The sequence below is a fragment of the Haemorhous mexicanus genome, chromosome 1 (genome assembly GCF_027477595.1).
Source record: "Haemorhous mexicanus isolate bHaeMex1 chromosome 1, bHaeMex1.pri, whole genome shotgun sequence".
Classification (NCBI taxonomy): domain Eukaryota; kingdom Metazoa; phylum Chordata; class Aves; order Passeriformes; family Fringillidae; genus Haemorhous; species Haemorhous mexicanus.
Window position 1 is genome coordinate 59,175,641 of NC_082341.1, and position 18,402 is coordinate 59,194,042.

An 18,402-nucleotide genomic window follows, 5' to 3' on the forward strand; every position below is an offset into this window, starting at 1 on the left:
GACATGGACAGTGTTTTCTCTTTGCAGATCCCTTGGAGGAGATAGCAGAAACTTCTCCACAAACTGCTGCAAACTCAGCTGCAGAGCTTCTCAAACAGGGTGCAGGTCTGTTAAACTTTTATCCTTGTATTTGACTGTTACCAAAGTTTGTATCTTACAGGTTGGGAGAAGCTGAAGCTTAGATTGGATTAAAGGATTTTTAAAGATAGCAGTTAAATTTATTGTGCTGGGTAGAAGTGTAAAAGGCATTGTGAGGATATGTACCAAGTTTTTTCTGTTTTCTGCAACCAGCTCCTACATTCTGTGTTCCATTTCCCATCATGTGTCTTGTGAGAATATGAGGTGTATGTAGGTTACTTCAAGCACGGTGATTTTTCAGCAGGACATTGCTTTCATAACTGATAAACTTTGAGAGGATATTTTCAACCTGTGGTTGCAAAGGTTCAAGAACTATGTGTGAGGTCTGCAAAAGCCAACTAAGGAAGGTGTTCAGTTAGGCTTAAGTTCTCATCATAGGGATTAACAATACCACTGCAAAATGCTTACTGTTGCATCAATCTGAAAAAAATATTAAAGAACAGTTCTCTTTACTTTGCCTGGTGCTGCATTTTCTTAGGAAATGTCATGTGTCTTTTCCACTGGATGCTTTTATGGATTCTTATGCATAGTGGAGTACCCGTTCTGGCAAGTTGAGTTGTGTTACCGCAAGCTTATTTGATGTGACAGAAGAACCATGACCAGAGTATGTTCAAATTGTGTGATGCTGTGCACTGTTACCATCTGTATGGCTCTCAGACTAGGGTTTTTGCAAGAGCTGAGTAGAGGTGTGCTCTGCTTCTTACCTGCTTTGTTAGCGTGCATCTGATCCAGAGAACTTGTCTGTCTGGAAAAGTGTGGTGACATTCTAACTCACCGTATTGGACAAGGCTCTAAGTACTCCTGCACAATCTAAGTTGTCTTTAGAAATGTGACCAACTGTGTTATTCTGCTGTACAGTGGGCATGTCTGGGGGATCCTGCCCATGTCCTGCAGTGGTCGTTGGTTTTCAGGTTGTTCTGCATTCTCCCCAGAAGCCACCCAATTAGTGCCGTTAGAGCACAGGAATACACTACATTTCCCCTTTCTTTTGAGTTTAGCCTACCTCTGGATCCACAAGTGAGTGTTGTGGCAAAGCACGTGTTTCTAAGAATGCTGCCTCATTGCCCTCATGCATTTTTAGAGCACTTCTGAAGGGGCAGTTGTCAAGCTGGCCAGCTCTGGAAAGAGTGTTGCTCTTTGCTTATGCAGCAATCTGCTTTGACTTCAAAATTTGAAGCACCACTTCAAGTGCTGTAATTGAGCAGGCATGCGTGGCTGAGGCAATGGCAAACCTTTGTGAGGCTGTGCTGCAAGTGAGCACATACTAGCTTGCTGCTAATTAGTGTTAATTGTGGCCAACAGGGAAAAAAAAACAGAGAATCAATTTTTGTAGAGCTTTACGTCTTAGAAAAGCTATCAAAAGGGGCATATATTATCTTCCAAGAAATAGTGGTTTCTCCTTGCTCAGACAATGCTTTTCAAAGAAAAAGAAAGAATTATTTCTTCAGGTGGGGCAGTAGTCAGATAAATCTTTATGGGAGCTTTCGTATCATGGATCATTTAGGGTACTTTATACATTTGGTTTTAACATGTTTTGATGTTTTTGTTGTTTTTAAACAAGGGTTTGGAACCCAAATAGATAAATTAGCTATGAGAGGTTCTCAGAGTTTGTTTTTTTTTTTTTTTTTTTGCCGTGATGCATCAGGGTTCTCTTTCCAGTCACAGAAGCATTCAAGTTGTGGAGTTCAACACTGAAGTGCAGATTCAAAACATGTAAATGGAGTCCTTTCAAAGAAACTTTAAAGCAGATATACTTTCTCCCTGCCCTTCTATACCCACACTTCTCTCACTTCACAAGCTAAAAAACAGTGTTTTCCTCAAATGATTATTTTTTATAGCTTCCTGAAAAACCTAATGAGCTTTTCCAGGTTCTGAGTGCTGAAGCTGACTAGAAATCCTTTGCTTCTTAGACACTGACAATTGAAGACTGGAAACCATACAGATAAGAGGCTTTTCCCTAGAATACACCTTGCTTTATTAATCTTCCTGTTCAGCAACAACATTTTCTGCTCAAATAAATTGCAGTTCTTAATTCTCTTTACACTGATGCAGTCAAGTAACTAAGCATTCTGAACAAAGGACATTCCCAGTTTCCGAGCAGCATTGTTAAGCTGTTGCTGGTGGCACAGATGTGCTCCAAAACGTCATCTGTGAAAGAGAAAAGTAGCAACATTGCAGGGCAGCTGCATTGAACAAAAGGTCTTACTTTTGTTGTAGCTTGGAGCATGGTTTCTCCAAGATTACTGTTCTCAATACCTTGTCAGGCCATGCATGATGTTCTTTAATGACAAATCTTTCTGTGTTTCTCATTACCTTTTCTCTCCTTTTTTTTAAGCTGACATTTTTCACTTTGCAACACTTCTGTAAGTTTCCATTTATTATTTTCTGTGCTACAGATGCCAAGGACACTCTGTATTGGGTAACTTCTGTTTGAACTATCACTTTGAAGGCAATCTAGATAAAATGCTTGGAAATTTCATTTAGAAACAAAACCTGAAAACAGTCTGTTGACAGCAATGCACTGTGTGGCAGAAGAGGAAGGGACTTTGATGTGTGTGGCTTTGAAAGAAGGGAAACTTACTGTTCTGGGGAAGGACCCACAGGATAGTGAAGAGCTTTAGATCTGTAGCGACTGTACACAGTAATGAGGGGAGAAGAAGAGAGTTTATGGTTTGGAATGTTCATTACAGTTTTGGGTTGCTACTCATCATAGTAAGTCCTCTGTGCATGAATTTAACTGATTGAAGCAAAAGTTTTTGAAATTTTCATAGCAATGCAAAAATACATTTTTGAAATTTTACACTTTCAAATCAGATAAATGAAATGTCAGGATCCCTTCTTTCACTGATGGACTCCAGATCTTGAACTTACTGGGCTGATCATTATGATGGAGTCAAACTTGGGCTTATGCATTTTATAACTGTATGATTACTTGGTTGTTTTGAAAGTGCCAGTGTCTAACTCTATAATTTTATGTAGATAGTCATAGGAGAAATCTTAAGACAGATTACAGAATAGCTAAATAAAAAGAAAAACTGTTAGATTTAATTTAGTGTTTGCTTTCATAGTAATGTTGGCTAGCTAAACAAATGAAATGTAACCATGGTAATTTGTATGTGTCAGCTGACAGAGTTGTAAATTTTGTCCTGGATACCTACACAAGTGTTTTTACCAAAGACGAAATTTCTTGGCGCTAGTGTTTAGTTATGGATGTGCATAATCATTCTTGCTTGTTCTTAATTTGTTTGTAAATTTGACTTTATACCATAGTTCCATAGTAAGCATGTGAATAATTCTGTTACTGCCATATGCTAGTCCATATTTTAGATGCCACTGTACAATGTAGTATTATAGAGTAGTACAGTACTACTGTATAATGCTATATAATACATATTTTCTTAGTGCTCACTGCAGATTTGATACGAAAGCATGTAAAAAACCTGTTTGATAACCTTAGAAACCAGTGAGTATCTATTTTATAGAGATATTTCAGAAGTTGCTAATATCTCTAGAAGGGGAATAGTACTTTTAGAAGTAAGTGCATGGTGAAATAAAGGCCTAAAAGTGTATGTCGGTAACTTTTATCAGTATGGAAATTGTTTTACTTGCTCTAAAATAATTTAACATACATAAACTATTAATGAGAATTAAAGTGAAATGAGCTTTGAAATAACCCTCAGTTCTTTCTGGCGTGAAAACATTCTTGTCTTGCCAATCAAGTGAATGGTTTCCTTTGACTATAGTTTAAATATTTGAAACTGTAGAAAGTGTGAATATATGCTGCAAATGTGTATTTTCTTACTGGCTGATGTATTTGAACTTTAAAGCAAAATATCCCCATTCTTTCAGGAATGCCTTTGCTCCAGTGTACACTCCCACAAGTGTACTCTCTGGTGTTGCTTTGAATTTTTTTAAATTTCAGGATATGTATGGATAATAATAAATATATTCATTGGCTTTGATATAAAGGTATTAAAACCAAGTGGAGAGTAAAAAGCTTATGACCTCTCAAAATCTTTCCCCTCTTTCATTACAGCTTGTAATGTTTGGTACCTGAATTCAGTAGAGATGGAGTCCCTCACAGGATACCAGGCAGTACAGAAAGCATTGAGCCTGACGTTGATGCAAGATCCATCTCCTGTCTCAACTGTTGTCCATTTCAAGGTGTCTGCTCAGGGAATCACACTGACAGATAATCAAAGAAAGTAAGCAAATAAAGATGGGCAGGGATTATCGGCCCTGTCCCTGTCAGAGGGGATTAGCTGGCCACTGTTGATTTGATGTTCCTAGTTACATTTTGCAATCTCTGTCTCAGAGGACACTAGGATTATAGGAATGATGGTGACTGTGTAAGATTTGGAAGGTCACTTTGATAAGACATTTTTATTGTTATTTCTTGGGAAAGTACTGGCTTTGCTAGCATTTGATATTGAACCTATTCTGTGAAGTAATTTATCTTCATGATGTCTTTCACCAGTATCACTGAACAGAGGTGACTTAAGCAGATGATGTGTATTTCCAGGATCTGAAACAGTGTTTTGGATAGCCTGTAAAAAACTGTGATAAAAAGTTAATTTATATTTACTTTGTTCTAAGTGCTAGTTAGGCTACCACAAACTCTTTCAATTCAAAAAATTACAATAACAAAGGAACGGCAACAGGAATTCATTATAAGTTTAAAAAAAAAAAAAAAAAGTGCCAGACTTCTTCATTCCATGGGGTTTGCAATCATTTGTAGCAGATGACAGAACCTTTACCTTAATGGTAATGCCTAGGAGTGTGAATATTTTGAAGTGTTACATGATCAAATTATTTGCAAGTTCCACAAAGTTGTCTGTCTCACTAAAATAGTATTTAAATGGCCAGTTTTTAGAAAAAATAAATTTCATACTCCTAGCTCTTAGCTTGAGAATCAGTTTTCCTTTAGTTCAAAAAACTTTATATTAGTGCTTTAAATACGTATTTATTGGGTTGGAGCAGTTCAGGTGAGTTTCAAAGTCACTCAAAGATAGCAAAAAATATTGTTAAATTAAGACTAAATATAATTTATTTTTCAGATTAGTTTATTGTTTGGAATTCTAAGCATCTTTACTGTTTCTGAAATTCATTTTCTTTCTTCCTATCCAGACTCTTTTTTCGGCGACATTATTCAGTCAACACTGTTATTTTCTGTGCTTTGGATCCACAGGACAGAAAGTAAGTATGACAAGCAGTATTTTTAATATGTTATTTGTATTGTTCTACCAAAAAAGCACAACAAACAAACTAAAACTAACATTTTTATTTCTCCATTCTTTGTTTTTTTTACTGCTTTCTTAATGGACTAGGTGGATGAAAGATGGCCTTTCTGCAAAGTAAGTAGAGTCTCTTTTAACTGAATGTTTGGTGTTCTAAATTACTTTTGTCTGAGAAGTGGAAGGGAAAGCATCTGTTCAGAGACAAAATTCTCTCAGCCCTTTGTAATTAGACATTGGTTACTTTACCTACACCTCTGCAAACTGGAGCCTCATTATGTGGTGGGTGGGGGTGGGAAGTCTGGAGCCAGAGCTCACATGGTTTATTTAGATTGCGGGTTTGTGATTTGACTATGGTTTCAGGCATTGGAGATATTTGCTCTCTCAGTTTTGTGTTCCACCTGTCCAGCAAGACTTAGCACAAGCTTTTCTCACTTAGACTCATAGCTTTAAAAAAAATCCCTCTCCTGGTACATAGATGAAAACGCTGCTAGTAATGTTAGTGTGTGGCATAAATACATGGTTACCTGTGGATTGCAAAGTGTTTTCTGTTGAAGGCAAACTTTGTTGTCACCCTTTAATCAAAAGAAATAACTTACACAGAGAGGCTCAGCACTTGTTTCTGGAAAGGAACAGAAATAGATGGCTTAAATCCTTTTTCCAGTACTCTGTCCACTAAGATGTGTGGCCCTCAAAATCCTCTCTTTGGGCAATCCCTGACACACCACACCACACCCTCAAGCCAGGTTAAGCAACAGCAGTATCAAATCAGATTAAATATATCTCCGGGGTTAGCAGCATATCTCTGACAGCCAACAGTACAGGATGCCATATGGACAAGAGTAGCAGGAAGGGGACAGTCTGCTTCCTTGATTCTCTCCTGAGCTGGCTGGTCCATCTGGACCACTGTGTTTAGCAGCCACATGGAACCTTGTCCATCAGAACAGAGAAGTCTGATATGTGTGCTTGGTTTCTCCAGTATCTTTTCTGTTTTATGAAGTGAGGCAATGCCTATCTGTCAGTTCTCTGACATACTTTGATTGCTGCCCTTGCAGAGTGTTTGGGTTCATTGCCAGGAAGCAAGGCAGTGCCACAGACAACGTCTGCCACCTCTTTGCAGAGCATGATCCAGAGCAACCTGCCAGTGCTATTGTGAACTTTGTATCAAAGGTCATGATTGGATCCCAGAAGAAGATCTGATGCCTTTCCATCCTTGATTCAGAACTCTTCGCTGACTTCACTGAAGGAAATCACTGTGAGAGGGAGAAAAGCTATTCAGCAACAATGTCTGAATATTGTCATTCCCAGTAAGGAAAGCAGAGGATGATCTGTGTATTGTGTTTGCAAGAGCTCAGGCTTTTTCTTCAAGATGCCTTACAGAGCATTATTTTTTGTTTTTATATCAGAGGACAAAACAAAAGAAGCTGGGTGCCACCCTAAACCACATAGCCTTTACCTGAATGAAGCATAAATGAAGAACTTTTCTTCTGATGGGTTTCTAATGTATCTTCATATGCTGTTTCTCATAGTTTATTGGAGCAGAAATACTTAGTAGATTGCACTACTTTTTTGTTCAGGAAGTGTTCTGTAAAACCTCCACAGAGACACTTGCCATGGTTGCATCAATGGTAGTTATAGGCCTTACAAATGTGCTTTTAGGAGAATGATCATCTGAGGAAAACTATTTGCTCTTCCCTATGTCTTTGTGATCAGTGATGAGAACTGAATGGAGAAAGGGGAAGGCGTATGTGAAGAGAACGTTTGTGCAAGTTGTTTTATGGTAAGAAAGGAGAGGCAGTGTGGAATATTCAGGAAGATTGCTCTGTGTTTAGTGTTAAGAAGGCTGAGCTGTTTTAGTTTGAAAATTTTTCAATAGAGCAGAATTGGCAGAACAAAAAGGGGTGTGAAAATCTGTTCTATAATAAGGGGGTTTTTGTAATTTTTTAAATATGGAGAACTAAGCAGGGAAGATTAAGCATTTTAGTAATTACAGGATAAAAATGAGGGAAAAGCAAAGAGGAAGATTGTATAATTTATGCATTTTTACTAGTGACAGATTATTTATAGTGGATCTCAGATCTTGGTATGTCAGAGAGATAATTCTTAAACTAGACCACTGTTGAGGTTTACCTTTAGCACTATTTTGTGTAAGTAAATGCTTGTGTAGCCTGTGCCTTGCTAGAGAAGATAGTCTGATATTTTGTCTTTCGTCTTACAGTGACAAGACACTTCCCATTTTCTGCCTCTGCAGTACTGTTTTATTCCCCTACGTAATATGTAACTATATTTACGGACTCTTCTACCCCATTATTTTGCTGGAGTTTTGAGGATTATTTTACCTTTTTTTTCCCATCTGTAGGAACTATATTTGATTTGTTATTCCTTGATCTAGGGAATCTGAAAGTGAATGGAATTTATTTTGTTACTTCGTCCCATTTCTTGAGAGCATTTATGTCATGATTTCTACATCCAGCACGCCTGTACATATCTCTTTATCTTTCTTAACACATTGATATTTGAAATACATAAGAAAGTGCTATTTAGCTTTATAGAAAATTGATGCAGTAGGTTACAGTGGAAGCCTGCACAGGGAGAGTAAGCCATTGAGATCTCCTGTGTAGTTCCCACTCATTCAAAAAGAGCAGTACTAGATCCCTGTATGAGAACTGATGGTTATAATGCAACTGTAGAGTGGCAAGTGCTGAAAAATTTCATTGATTCGGTTTCTTTCATGTGTAGCTGTCAACATTATGTTAATAACCTGAGGAATAAAATAACATTCTGTATTTTGTATGTTGATAGATGAACCACTTTATCCACTTGTAGATTTTAATCCTTTTATTCACCAATTTGAACTACATTTGCCCTGTATAAAATATGGGGGTTTTTTAACAGCTCTCTTTATATTTCCTGAAGTATTAGGACTGTGTTAAACCTTATTCAGTGACCATAGCTGAAGTGTTACCAAATCATTTGTGTAACTACCAATTTTATGTAAATAACTTTGTGTTTTTTAAGAGGAAAGTGGTGAGGAAGAGAGAGAGAGAAGAAATATATGAAGTTTAATGTATTTGGACCAGAAAGTGGTTTATTAGTAGCAGTAGGCATTGGATATCTGTAGAAGGGTGAAGCAATCCAAAGTGCTGAATTCAGTAGCTACTACCATTGAAGCAAAAAAGGCAAGTACCTCTGATTAGTGATTTTTTTTTGGCACAGAGGTATACTACTTAAACAGTGTTTATATACCATCCAAGAAAAAGAATGCAGTTCTTACATCTAGGAGCTTTGCTCCTTTTATAAAATGTGAGAACAAGTTTTCTTTTAAGATTCTTTTGGTGTACTAAGAGTCCAGTTGTCTAATCTCATCACCCTGTTGGAGCCCACAGAAATTCTTCAGTTGGCATTTCAAGTAGATTTAAGTCTCAATTAGATTTTAATCTGATGTGTCGTAAGAATTCGAATGAGGAGGATTTTTTAAACTATATTTTTTCTCTTATGTAGATAATAAATTTTAGTGTGTCTTCTTAGACATTAAGTGTTGGCCTTTGGGCTGAAAATAAAATGTCTTTTTTTCCCCGTGTATTGTCATTTCCATTCAGGACCTTATTTTATATTCCTTGTGCTTTCTCAAGGTCTGCTGAATACAAAAGCATGAGGGATTGCATGCTGACACTCCTGGTGGTATTTTCTGGGAGTTTAGCTCTACTTACTAAGTGGGAAAAAAGAAGTTACCCTGTTTCTAAGGGAGGTTTTCTATTTTGCATTCCTTTGGATGGTATATTGCCATGTGCATTTGCTTTTTAATGAATTTTAAAATGGACAAAGCAAGATAGTTCAATATGTACCATTATGTAGTCCATGTAGAAAAATATTCATGGAACTTTTATGTTCATGGCGAATATAAGACTAATCTTTATACAGCACTTTCTTTCAAGATTTTTGGTAGATGTGTATATGCAATTTCATAACTAATGGCAGCAAGTTGACATATATTTACCCAGACCCCTCTTAATGTGGTTCATAAATACATTATTATAATCATACAGAGTTAAACTACAAAAATGCTAAAAGCCACGTTTTTTATTAACGGTTTTGTGTATCCAATACTGTCATTAAATATTTAATATTTCTTTCTTGGTTTTTCCTACTAGTGAAAATTTTAATTTTTTTTTCTTGAAACTGTAAAGAAGCATCTAAAAGTCTTCAGTATATAAATGAATGTTCCATAAATTCTTTGTATAGTCATTTTCTCTGCTCTTCAGATACCGCCTCTTTCAGATTATAATAAAATTACAAAAGTGAAATTCCACCACTCAGTGTCACAGAGCAGTCTATTTCGAATGAAAGTTACCTTCTGGCATTCAAAATCAGCTAGTAAGCAAAACCTTCATGAGTTAATAATTTGGGTGCTGGGGTTTAGTTGTAAGAAGTGTTTGAGATTTCCTTCAAGTACTTCAGATGAGCCTGTGTTACTGGTTCAGGTCAGTTGAAGTGGATGATTTTCCTAGTTAATATGTGGCTATAATGGTATAAAAGTATCTATTGCTTGCATTGCATATTTTAGTAAGAAGGAAGAATATGATACCATCCTCTGAGATATTGTAACCATTTAACTTTGCCTCCACTCTGCTTATGCTGGAAAACCTTCCAGAGGGGGCTGAGAAATTTAACCCCTGGCTGAAACAGGTACAAAAACCGTGCATCAGCCAGACAGTGAAGGTTGAGTTATATACATGCTTTATCAGGGTTATTTCTCAGACTGATAAACTCTGGTATGTCATGCTTATGCCTTTTCTGTGAGTGCCTTGGTTTGAAAAGACAGGTGTCTGCTGAGGAAGGCAGGAGCCTCCCCTGAAATGGAAAATGTAAACCCCCTGCCTCTGAATTGTTATAATTTTGAAATTAAGGGGCTCTCAGGCAAAGATATGGGAGCAGGAATAACAGTTCTTTATTAGGGGAGAAAATTAAAATAAAAAATGCAGTAATACAAAACAACACTGACGGAGTCAGAATACCACCTCACACCCTGTTGGTCTGGGTGTTGGTAGCAGTCCAATTGGAATTGTGGCTGCAGTCCTCCTGGAGTGACAGATGTGGTTCTGTTGAAGCAGTGATCATGCAGAAGGGTGTAGTTTCCCTCTGAAGGCCCAGTGGTGGTGTAGAGGGGCCTGGTCTTCCTCTGGGAATCCAGTGGAAAAGAAAGTGCTCCTCTGGGAATCCAGTGGAAAAGAAAGTGCTCCTCTGGGAATCCAGTGGAGAACGCTGACTGTGGTGTTCCAAATCTCAGATTATATCCAGGTAGGAGTGCTTGGCTCCTCCCTCTGGGCGAAGCATCTCACAGTGGGATGATGTAATTTTATCAGTCTGCAGTGAGACTCAATGGCCCATTAGCAGAAGATATCTCCCGGGAGGGAGGGTTGATTGCGAAAGAGATAAAGAAAAACTGCCCAATTAACAGAAGATAACTGCCATACCTTTAACAGGTGATAATAGAATACAGACCTCCACCCGCATCTTGCAACCCAGGACAGTGAGGCATACACTGGCAGGAATTTTTCGTTCTGTGTGCTTGACTGTCATTCATCAGTTTGTGAGGTTTGTGCATGGTTGTAAAGTGACATTTGTCCATTAAAAGTGTTGGTCTTTTATTAGAATGAATTATAATGTGAGCAGATGACAAGGATGCAATAGTAAAATGATCTTTTGTGTCAAGAGTCCAGTCTATCCTGTTAAACTCTTGTCCTTGAACCTGGATGCCATTGTGTATGTGTGCTGCTGTTAGGTGCATTTTAAGGCTGCTCTGCATTTTAAGTCTTTGCTCCAGGGGAAGAAAATCTGCTATCACGATTCATCCTAGATAATTTCACAACTAGTTTATATGCAGTTGTTCTTATACCAGTGTTCCCTTAGTATGAATAACTGTTCTCTCCTTGAGATATTTATAGCAGGAATTCTGCTCCCCCTAGTGTCCCTCAGTCTTCTTTTGGCAAGGCTAAACAAGTCAGCATTCGGCTTTTTTGTGCTTTTGTGTTTGAAAGGCTGATTTTTGTCCATTATGTAATTTCTTTGGACAGACCATTAAGTATACAGCCAGACACTGTATAAAAGGGGCAGAAGCTGCTGCCTTCTAATCTTTTAAATGTTTGTATTAGAAAACTCTTGGAACAAGAAAACTTGGCCCACGAGATAGGCAGAATAAATCTCTCATGTGCTTTTGCTGTTGATACCTAGAATAAAGATTACGGTAATATAAACTGTATCAGGCAGTGTGGACAAAGGAAATCACAAGGGCAAATAGCTGAAGAAGTTTTTAAAAGCCATAGTCAGAAACAGGAAGCTTGCAGGAGACCTAACACATCGGGCGAACTACCAAGAGGGCAATGGGGAGCTTTTTTAGAGAATTTAAGGATCTTGCTGAATAACTGAGAAGGAATTTGCATCACATGTCACAAGGGATATCAAATTGGAACTCTTCCCTTTCTTTGAAGACATTTAGTGTCTCACAACATACAAATGTTTGGACCAGTTTTAATGTTTTATTATTTTATTATCTTCCCTTTCTTTGAAGACATTTAGTGTCTCACAACGTACAAATGTTTGGACCAGTTTTAATGTTTTATTATTTGCAGAATCACAGGGTGGTTGAGGGTGGGAGGGACCTAAAGAGATCATCTAGTCCAACTGTGTTGCTTAAAGAGGAACATCTAGAGCCATTTGCTCAAACAGCTTAAATTTACTGGGGGTAGAATCTCCAGTCTCCCTGGTCAATCAATGGTAATTCTTAGTCACCCTTACAATGTTTCTTAATATTCAGAGGTAACCTCCTGAGTTTCAGTTTGTGCAAATCACCTCTTGTCCTGTTAAGGAGCATCACTGGAAAGAGTCTGGCACCCTCCCTGTATTTATACACATAGATGAGCTCCCCCTGAGCCCTTTTTGCCAGGCTGCACAGCTTCCACAGCCTCAGTTTTGTGTCATCGACAAACTTCCAGAGGATACACTCTGCCTGATCATCCATCCAGATCATTGATTAACAACATGGTATGAAGGACCCAACCCAGTATGGACCCCTGGGGTAGACCACTAGTTACTGGCCTCCAACTAGACCTTGCACTGCTCATCAGCTGTGTCAGCACCCAGCTATGCAGGCAGTTTCCAACCCACTTCACTGTCTGCCTGTCTAGATACATCGACAGCTTGTCTATGAGGGTGTTGTCCGAGACAGTGTCAAAGGCCAAACTGAAGTCCAGGAAGACAGTATCTGCTGGTTTCCCTTGAGCTAAGCCACTCATTTCATCACAGAAGGTGGATCAGGGATGACTTCCCCTTAATGAAGCCATGCTTTGTGGAGGTGGACAGAGGGGCTGGAGTACCTCCCCTGTGAAACAGACTGAGTGACTTGGGATGGTTTAGCCTAATAAAGTGAAGGCTCCAGGGAGACCGGTTGTGGTCTTAAAGTTCCAGTACTTAAGGAAGGCTTACAGCAAAGATGAGGAAGGACTCTTTATCAGACAGTATAGTGATTGGATGATGGGTCGAGTAATGGTTTTAAAGAGAAAGAGGGTAAGTTTAGAAGAGGAAATTCTTTGAGTCAAAGGGTGGTGAGGCACTGGAACAGGTTGTCCAGAGAAGCTGTGGATGCCCCATCCCTAGAAGTGTTCAAGGCCAGGTTTGATGAGGCTTTAAGCAACCTGATCTAGTGGAAGATTTTCCTGCCCTTGTAGAGATCTTTAGGGATCTTCTCCAACTCAAAACAATTCTATGATCTATGATTCTGTGGCCCACAAACAGGTGGTGCTTTGCCTTGCAAAGATTTCGTCTCTAGGTACACAATTTCAGCAGTGTTTTATGGAAGGTGTTCCAGGTTGCAGCTAATCAGTGGTGCCTTTACAGTAAGGTAAGCAGTGTTTACAAATGGATTCACCTCAAATTTCTGCATGACCTTTTAAAAAAACTAAGTCTTTAAAATCATTAAAATACATTTTTACATAATTGTAAAAATCTTCTGATGTCTTTGATAGTGTTATTTGAAGAGTTGTTTGAAAAGCAGAACTAACTTTTTATGTAACAATGAGTTATTTTCTGTTACATACTGTCCTCAAATTTTATTTTAAATATCTACAACTATTTGTATCCAGTCTAAATAAATCTGACTTTTGGATTTTTTCTGTTGCCACCTGTATTATGTACAAGTCATGATTTGTTTGTAAAGCAGATGGCAGGTATGAGAGAAAATCCAGAAAAATGAGTTGGATGAAATGCTTTATGGATGGGGAATTAAAATGTGGGATGGAATTGGTCCAGGAGACCCGTATGCTTGTGTTTACTCTGGTAGAATAATCCAGCTTTAAAAATAAACAGAACTATGTTGATTGAAGTACTAGTTCTAAGCCTTTCTGTTTGCAAGCTAATGTGAAACTCCCACTAAAGCACATGGTAATTGTTTATACCTAGGGTATGCAAGTGATGAGAGGAGGCCCTGATTTCAGCAGGAAGCTTCACAGCACACAGATTTCTCCCTGCATATGAAAAGAGTTAAAATACGTTTGTATAACTTAGTTCTGCAGTAAACTTGGAGTCATATTCTCGTGTAAAAGCGTGTTTTGCTCCAACTGACAAAAAGACAACAACCTCTAAATGTAACTGCTAGATGAAATAATTTTTCTTGTTGGAGCGCTCACACAACTTCTAACCACTTCTGTCTCTTTCCATAACAAGTACCTGGTACCAGGTATTTGAAATAGCCCTTAAAAGTCTGTTAAGGATTTTTATGAGGAAATGTGGCTTAACATGTGTCAGTATGTTGTCAGTATGTTCTGTCACAAGGCAGTTAAGAAAAAAATCCCTAAAGGTGGTATTGATCATATAGTGGCATAACTGCAGTATATGGTATATACATGCACTGAAACCTGTATGTAAATTTGTTCCTGTCAAATATATATTTAGTCTCATGCCAATTGAAGAACATCCAGATTTGGTATTTTTTCTGTATTACTTCTTACATGGGACCCATCCATACCTGTTTCTCAGCAGAAATGGAATAAACATGGTTTGAATCTCTTCAGTGGTAACATTTAGTCACCTTTCACTGTAACTTAAAACTTTTGTGCCTTATTTTGTTAGAATAACATGTTGAATAGCTCAGAATTTTGCTTGCTCCTACCTCGATACATTTGTTAGGTGTGGAATACTTCCTGGCCTAAACCTTAGTCCAGTTCATTGAGTGACATGCAGTCTGAGTATACATTTTCCTGTGTGCACTGTCACACAATGTATTGGTTTTGCATAGCCTGGTTTTTGGTAGCGGGGGGGCCACAGAGATGGCTTCTATGAGAAGCTGCTAGAAGCTTCCATCATATCAGGCAGAGCCAATCCCTGATCGGTCGGAAGAGGGACATGGTGCTGGCTAAAGCTGGGCCAGTTAGAAAGGCTGGTAATGTCTCTATGATAACATATTTAAGAAGAAAAATGGATTAAATTGGTCAATGAATCAAAACTCTCACACCAGAATCCAATTACCAATTCCATTCAGGTAAACAATCTTCCACAATGCATTCCACTTGTTCCAAAACACAGGAGCAGTAAATGAGATAAGAATTGTTTTTTCTTTCTCTGAGGTTCAGAGAATGTGAATTCCAGAAAATCCTTTAGAAGTTGTGCCTTGCTTTGCTGTGTGAAGGGTAGTGCGGCCACAGGTAAAGCAATAGCTGCATGAGCAAGCAAAGCTAAACAAAGAATTGGTTCAGTATTTCACGTGGAAAGGCTGTTCTTGAGACAAGTTGTGCAGCTGTGGGATGAGTGAGTTCATGGTGCACTGGGTGAAGATCTTGCTGAAGGGCAGAGCTCAAGGGTTGCAGTGAACACAGCCACATCTGGCTGGTGCCTGGTCACCAGCGGTGTTCCTCAGGGCTCCATTCTGGGGCTGGTTCTGTTCAATATATTTCTCAGTGATCTGGATGCAGAAATTGAATGCACCATTAGCAAGTTTACTGATGATTCCAAACTGGGAGGTGCTGCTGGTGCTCCTGAGGGACAAGATGGCTTGCAGAGGGATCTGGGTATCTTGGAGCATTGGACAGTGATTAAAGGGATTAAATTTAACAAGTCTAAATGCACCTAGGATGGAGTAGCACTTGACACAAGTCTAAATTGGGTGAGGAGTGGCTGGAGAGCTGCCTTGCAGGAAGGGGGCTAGGATTGCTGCTTGGCAGCATCAATATCATGCAGCAGTATGAGCCTGGGCAGCTCAGAGGGCAAACCATGTCCTGGCATGCCTCAAACACAGTCAGTCCAAAGAGGTGATTATCCTGCTGTATTCGTTGTTGGCACGGCCTCATAACCGGGTGTCATGTGAGACCCACCATGTAAAAAGGATGTGAAGGTTGTTGAATGCATCCAGAGGAGGGCAACAAAGCTGGGGAAGAGACTGGCAGGTATTTTCTCTGAGGAGCAGCTAAGGACACTGGGCTTTATGTAGTTTGGAGAGAAGGAAGCTCTGGGGTGACTACAGGGCTCTCTGCAGCTTCCTTAGGAGGGGTAGTGGAGACATGTGGTGGCCAACAGGTGGCCTGGAGGCCTCACAGTTACAGATAACCCTAATTATAGAACTCAACCAGTCTAGGCCATTAGGGAACCGGTCTAGGCTGTTAGGGACACAGACAGCTATTGGCCAGTAAGCCAGGTCCTAACGAAATTCAGCCAGTCGGGACCAACCATATGGGCTTTCTAAAACTGTATAAAAGAAACTCAATAAAAGCTGCTGGCCGTTGTGGCATGAACCTCAAATGTCGTGTCGTGTGTCTGTCTTGATTGTGACAAGGGGTGATACCTGACGTGATCGGTAATAGCCAGGCCATGGGGATAGCGGCAGAGATGGAACCCCAGCAGAGGAGGGCAGCCAGGGAGAGCTGCCTGCAGTGGGGTTTGCTGCAAAGGTCTGGGCTGTGTAAATAGAAGAAGCCACTGGGGACACGGGGACACAAGTTTCCACTGAAGAAAATGCTGTGGTATCGGTATGGACCCTCTTTTTATGCAAATGGGGGATAAAATATGTATATGAACAGGCTCTACAAGCCTTGTTGGGGCTTGAGAAGCCTGGGGGACACCATGGCAGACAGTGCCACTGTCAGTGCCTGAGCGGCTGGAGGACCCTACTGGCTGTCAGTGGTCCTGGGGACCAGCGGACCGGAGCCACGCACCGCCAAGAGCCACCCTGGAGCAGGCAAGTCCCATCGTCTAGCAATGACCACCTACAGCCAGAGCCCAACACAGTGTTCTGAATCAACTACACCGCGCTGAGAGTCACCATCCTGGGGGGGCACCAAGCAGCCACCCCCGCCCTGGGACTGGGGAACAGGGCACGGGCAAGGTAGCCATGGGGAGCGGCGGGCGGCGCCTTCCTGGCTGCTGCAACCTGCCGTGGCCCGCTTGCCTGTGGTGGTGCGGGTGCTCGATGCACAGAGCAGACCCAGAGTTATTTACCGAGTTGAAACCCACTGAGGAAGGCTTCTTTGGTGAGGTCTTCCAAAGAACTGATAATCAGACACAGCAAGGCAAGTGATTGCCATAGAAATTCTTAGCCAGGAGGTTTCCAGCAGTAGAAAGACACAACAACAACCAACAGCTTGCTAAATTTTGAAATGTCTGGCATTATGAAATTTAAGGACCATATCAGGGAGTTGTTCAATATTATTGATGTTTGCCAAGTCTTTTTTGATATTGCTGTAAACTTTGAATTAACAAAAACTACTTAGATTTGATTATGACTTACACAACTCTTATCAAAATCTGCTTTATTAAACGTGAAATTATCTTGCAGCATTTAACTATGCACAGGAATGACTTTTGAAGATTCTGGTGTTTAATTCTGCTAACTAGTTTTAATATTTACCCACTTAGAAATAAGCTAAAGGTTTTTAAGGGTGCTTTTTTGGAATTGGTAAGATCATGTTAGCTATAGATTCCAGAGAGGGATGTTGCTAAGTGTACTGATAATGCATTTGCAAAATTTAGTAATACATTACGAAATTGAAATCAAAATCCGAACATCATCTTGTCTCTTAAGTGTGTATTTTTATTAAGCTTTAAACTCAATGCCTGGCACACATAGGCATCCACCCATAACATATTTGACGTTAGTTGTGGGCATTCCGTTGATTATTTGTAAGATTTTTATGTTAAGAAACTTTTTCAGTAGACATTAATAAAGGTTTGTTTTTAAGATATGATACGGAAAACCTCCCAACCAAGGTCTTGGCTCTGACCAAGCCGTGGCCCTGGCTGGCAGAGGAAGTATGCCATCAAACCCAGGTGTTTCTGTCCTAAAAATGAAATCAAGTCACTTCGAATTGTAAATTTGGTCTTATAAAAGCTGGACCCCCTTTCTCAAGGTAGGCTTGGAGGCCTTGCCCGGGAGGGGCTTTCCAAGTCCTTACTAGGAAAAGGGCTCCCCCAGCTATGGGTGATGGTAAACATTTAGGCAGTCACAGATATTTTTGTTCAGGGGTGCTTATTATTTTGTTGAATATATTGTTTTACTGTACATAACGGGATAGGTGCATGTTGTCCTGAACACTCTTCTGAATTTAATAGGTTGTATTATGTTGATTGAATTATTAAGGCTGAGAACAGAAGTGGGTACTGATAACCTGAATACGTCCGAGTGGCACTGTGTACAAGTATGTATTAAGATTGACTAGTGCTCACTATTCAGGGCCTGCACGAACACTGAAACCTTTTAAATTACTCTATTTAAGAAACTGTTGAACTCCAGACTGACAGCCAGCATTCATCTTGGGTGTAAGTTTAAGGCTTCTTAAAGGATTATCCAAAGATACCATAATCCACTGAATTTTTTTGATCAGTGAGGCTGACTGTGGATACTGAGAGTCTGGTCAGAGAAAGTCAGATAAACTTTCCCAGACATTCCTATGGGGAGTTTTGAGAAAACTCAGAGAAAGAATTAAAACAATCCTGCAGCTGGCCTTTTGAATGAGTTGTTTACTTGTAAGAGGTGCAAGAAGGGTGTTGC

The 18,402-nt window shown here is 39.6% G+C and overlaps 1 protein-coding gene across 16 annotated transcripts in view; it reads left to right on the forward strand.

Annotated features, from left to right (window-relative positions):
• TNS3 (tensin 3) overlaps positions 1-13,536 on the forward strand; it is a 210,936-nt gene extending 197,400 nt beyond the window's left edge. For all 16 annotated transcript variants that reach the window (XM_059850645.1, XM_059850682.1, XM_059850654.1 and 13 more), the window contains 5 exons: positions 28-105; positions 4,175-4,343; positions 5,266-5,334; positions 5,466-5,492; positions 6,428-13,536. In XM_059850645.1, coding sequence (XP_059706628.1) covers positions 28-105; positions 4,175-4,343; positions 5,266-5,334; positions 5,466-5,492; positions 6,428-6,572 — 488 coding nt within the window. In that variant the 3' untranslated portion in view covers positions 6,573-13,536. The remainder of the gene's footprint in view (positions 1-27; positions 106-4,174; positions 4,344-5,265; positions 5,335-5,465; positions 5,493-6,427) is intronic.
• The last annotated feature ends 4,866 nt before the right edge of the window (positions 13,537-18,402 follow it).